The following is a 4,738-nucleotide window of genomic DNA, read 5'->3' as shown; positions in this document are numbered from 1 at the left end:
CTTAAAAAAAAAAAAAAAAAAATTAATCTTTTGTTCGATAATCATTTTACTTTCCAGAATTTTATAAAATGAAAAAAGTACATACGGTACTTTCCAACCTTTAGCGTCGCGGCAAAAGATTTAACTCGTCGATGCAATGACTTTTTTTTCTTTCTTTCTTTCATCGAAATTTTCACCCCCGAATCTTCTTGCTCGTGATTCCGAGCGCCGAGTGCAAATTTAATGAATATCCACCGCACTTTAATCACGTTTCATTGATCCGGCGTGTAATATTAATTTTCATAAAAGACACTTTGTAATTGCACGTCCGTTTTTACAACTTCGTCATTTTCATATGCTGCTTTTTGATACAGAGCTTACAGAGCAGAATGGGAAAACATTTTTTTTTTCCCCCCTTTCTCTCTCCCCATCCCCTTCGTTCACGCCTTCACACCATTTTTAATCCTATTATGTACATTTTCATTTCGTGTAAATAAAATGATACTTCGATCGAATCGTAATTCCAAGTCTCGAATAAAACGCGCAATTACTCATATTTTTGATAAGATATCCGAATCTCGAGAGAAATAATGCAAAGATCAAACGATTATTCCATCGTTGTATACGAAACACGGTTTATTATTTCAAACCCAATTTTTTAAAACAAATGTTCATATCGTGTTTTTCATTTTCGTGATCCAATTGCATTTTTTCTTCTTTTATATTTTTGTCAATATGTTCATCGCTTGTCAACAATACAAACATTCGTTGTGTCGATACTTTTATAATGCTCTAAATGTGTTGCCAAATTATGTTTCTCGATTTTTAATATATAGTATACGATTGCTCGAATCGCGAAGTTCTGTTACCAACAAATAATTTTTGTGATAAATATTTCGTTTTTTTAATTCTTCCACAACGCTGTTCAAGATTTTCACGTTCCTCCTCCGATCGTCACTCCTCCCCTTCTTTCTTTTTCTCCAAAAACAGATAAATAAACCATCTCTTCCTCATCAACACCTCTCTGCCATCGAATTTACCCAACATCACAGTTTCCTTCGTTTCTTTCCTCTTTTCTTCCATCGTCATCAAATCATTGGATTGCTAGTCAACTCTCTCTTCCCGTTCAAAAATCATTCATCTTCACCGAAAAATTCCGACCAATCCGTTCGTCCCCCCTCCCCTTCTTCTTTTCTCTGCTGAAAATTCGTTTGAATCGTAGCAACAGGGGGTACCCCCACCGAGCAACAACCATCGTCGGACGGGAAATCGGATTGTAAAACGGAGGTGGCGATATCTGGCGTCTCCTCCTCGAAGATCGGGGACAATGGATCATCGACCGATAGTTCGACGACGGAGGGGTTCGAGGTGATCGAGGCCACGGAGGCGACGCGGAAGGAAACGACATCCTGTCAGGACAAGTAGAGGGACATTAAACGCCTCGAGCCATGCCAGTTGCATATACACCCGGATAGTCGAGGAGAGGTGGGAGGTTGTCATTTCAGCGCGGATGCATCCGCGAGAATAGATCGTCTTGAAGCCGAAGACCTCGAGGTTCGCAGACAATTGAAACGGAAAGGGAGAGAAGAAAGAGAGAGAGAGAGAGAGGGAGGGAGGGAGGGAGGGAGAGAGAGAGTGAGAGTAAAATCGTAGTATCGCTTAGGATGGACCGTTGTACGCTTATCGCTCGAATGTGATACGTTTATTTTTCTTTTTTTTTTTTTTTTCAACTTATAAAAATGAAGACACAATACGTTTTCGCAAGAATCGAACAATTATGTCGTAATAATATTTCGAACAAATTTTTGTAATTTGTAACAATGGATCATGCGTTGAGAACAAATTTTTATTAGTTTAACGGAGAGGAGGGTATGATGATGATTCCGCGAGAATTGAACGATTTGATTTTGTAATTTGATTGAGAACGATTCTGGACAAATTTCGATTTTTTTTTTTTTTTTCTTTTTTTTTTTTTTTTAATGGAGACAGGAAGTGGACGGACCATTATTATTTGCGTAACCGAGATCGATATCGAACGATTTTGAAAAAAATTATTTTTGTAATTTTGACATGGATCGTACGCTTCTGCAAGAATTGAACGACTTGTTTTGTAATCGATGTAAAAAACGATTTAGAAAAAAAAATTTCGATCCTTTACTGGGGGCAAGGGGCGGATTACGTTTATATTTTGTAATTAAAATTGGTATCGAATGATTTTGAAAAAAAAAAAAAATTTCTATCGTTTTGACATTGACTACTATACGCTTCTGCAAGAATTAAATGTTTATTTTGTAATTGAGATCGAAATGTTTTTACAAAAAAAAAAAAAAAAAAAAAAAAAAAAAAAAAAAAAAAAAAAAAAAAAAAAAAAAAAAAAAAAAAAAAAAAAAAAGAAAAAAAGAAAAAAAAGAAAAAAAAAGAAAAAAAAATCTCGATTCTCCGTTCAGAACGAGGAAAATGTATGGACCATACATTTTTAGCGTAGACCATTAACACTTCTGTCGGAATTAAACGTTCATTTTATAATTAAAAATCGGTTTTGAAAAAAAAAAATACAAAATCTCGATTATCTTTTATTTGATACAGAAAATGTATAGAATTATAAGTAATCAAGCACACGCCACGTATATTTCACGATTAAAATTGGCATTGGAACGATTCTGGGGAAAAATCTCTGTCGGTCCAAGAATTGATTTATTTTACAATATCGGGATTCTGATATCGAACGATTCTGAAAAAAAAAAAAAAAAAAAAAAAATCTCTATAATATTTCAACACGAACGTACTCAAGAATTTCAAGAAGGCAGGAAGTGAATGAACCATTTCTGGCCAAGATTAAACGTTCATTTTTTCCGAACGATTAATAATTAATCGTTATAGAAAATAAAAAAAAGTCTCGATTCTTTTAACATAGAAACGAATACCATATATATATACATATACATATATATATATANTATATATATATATATATATGGACATAACACTTCTATCTAATTAACAGTTCATTTTCAAAATTAAAAATCGTCATCGAAAAAAGAAAAGAAAAAAAAAGAAAACATCCGGCGATCCCTCAAGCGAGAAATATATACAGAGAAGGCACCGTAAGGTATAGTTTGACGCCGGGTGTTAGGTTTTAACGAGTAATCAGGAGCTGCGAGGATCGGTGAAACGGGATAACCAGTGACTGGATTTCATCGTGTACGCGGATCCAGATCGCGTGGAAATAATACCTTCCCTCTGTTGGAAGGTTAACGCATGCGGTATACGTATACACACATATATAATATCGTTTCCTCGAGGTCAGAGGGAAAGGCGAAACTTGGGAAGGATGCTCGGAGAGATAGTTTATCATTACGCGACACGCGTGTAAAGCGACGGGCAACGCCTGGATTCAACGAACGATGATCGATTTTTATCGCAAGGAATAAATTATTATTAGATATCTTACACGACGTAACATCGACGTTAGAGGGAAACGCGATCGTTTCTCGCGATTTGATCAATTTTTTTCTTTTTTTTTTTTTCGAATCGAGAGAAGTTAAGAGGCTATACATTTTTTTTTTTTATTTCGCCTTTTTCTTGGGAAATTATATCTGAAATATATATATATAGATAGCGAGAGATTGCGAGTTCCTCGGGGCGCAACAAGTTGGAGTTCCTTCGCTGAATATTCCGTCTTTCCCGTTGTTTGCTTGTTCCATGATACGTAAAAAGAGATTTCTTCCGACTGGACGGATGGGTTGTTGGTCGTGGCGATTGACAGCACGAGCGAATGCGCGAGAGAACGAGGATTTTTAACTCTTTAAGCGGTTATAATGGAAAACACGCACGGGAATGTTTACCGTTTTTTTTTTTTTAACAGCTTGCGATATTTGCATTATAAAGATTAGTTTCTCTTCGTATTTATTTATTTTCTTTTTTTTTTTTTTTAATCCTTCGAGTGGGCGTCACTTCACATTTGACGAAGATATTAGAGGAAATGACGAATATTCTATTATTGGATTGGATTGGATTATATTTCTCTTTGCATTTTAACATTTTCGCTGAATTTGTTCGCGAATATAAATAATAAATAAATATATTTATATATATATATTGTGAATATTAGGGAGTAGATTAATTATATCGAACGATTGCTCAAATATGTTACTTTCGTTTCAAGAATTTCTATTTTTTTTTTTTTTTTTTTTTTTTTTTTTTCTTTTAGAGGAAACGAAAGTCGAATTTCCAATTTTACGTAAGAAATTCGATAAAAAGGATAGAATTAATGAATAATATATTTTAATAACAATTTCAACGATTTGACAAAACGAAATAAAGGTAAGAAAAGCTCGACTTGCATTCATTTCCACCCGTGATGAATTATTTTCTTTGTTACAAATTATGCTTGTAACCGATCAAACCGATTAATTTATCCTCGTTCTCTTCGCTAATTGAGAATCGACGTGTCTCTCTCTCTGAACATCGAATCAAAAGATGAATTCTCGAAATGCATACACGAACGGTAATGGATATATTACCATCTCTCTGAACGATCTCGTATTAATCTTAATGTTTGCGAATCCTTGTTTACGACGAGCGCCATTTTGTATAAAAAGAAGCGAATGCCAGAGGATCCGATTTCGTATCTCGCAGCAAGTTCTTCAACATTGTTATCCTTTAAGCTTATGTAAGTTTAAAATTAAGGGGATTTGTAGTACGCTAGATGCGTGTGCTCGATGGGAAAACATTGGCACACTCTTTTTAAGGAAATTAA

General features: G+C 34.6%; 1 protein-coding gene across 1 annotated transcript in view; it reads left to right on the top strand.

Annotated features, from left to right (window-relative positions):
* Positions 1-2,858, top strand: part of LOC102673850 (membralin) — a 79,377-nt gene extending 76,519 nt beyond the window's left edge. Inside the window, exon 14 of the mRNA XM_006612967.2 lies at positions 1,202-2,858. Coding sequence (XP_006613030.2) covers positions 1,202-1,404 — 203 coding nt within the window. The 3' untranslated portion in view covers positions 1,405-2,858. The remainder of the gene's footprint in view (positions 1-1,201) is intronic.
* Positions 2,859-4,738: the final 1,880 nt, after the last annotated feature.

This window comes from Apis dorsata, unplaced genomic scaffold (genome assembly GCF_000469605.1).
Source record: "Apis dorsata unplaced genomic scaffold, Apis dorsata 1.3 scaffold_130, whole genome shotgun sequence".
Classification (NCBI taxonomy): domain Eukaryota; kingdom Metazoa; phylum Arthropoda; class Insecta; order Hymenoptera; family Apidae; genus Apis; species Apis dorsata.
Note: the sequence above shows the minus strand (reverse complement) of the source record. Positions and strands in the feature narration are given on the sequence as shown.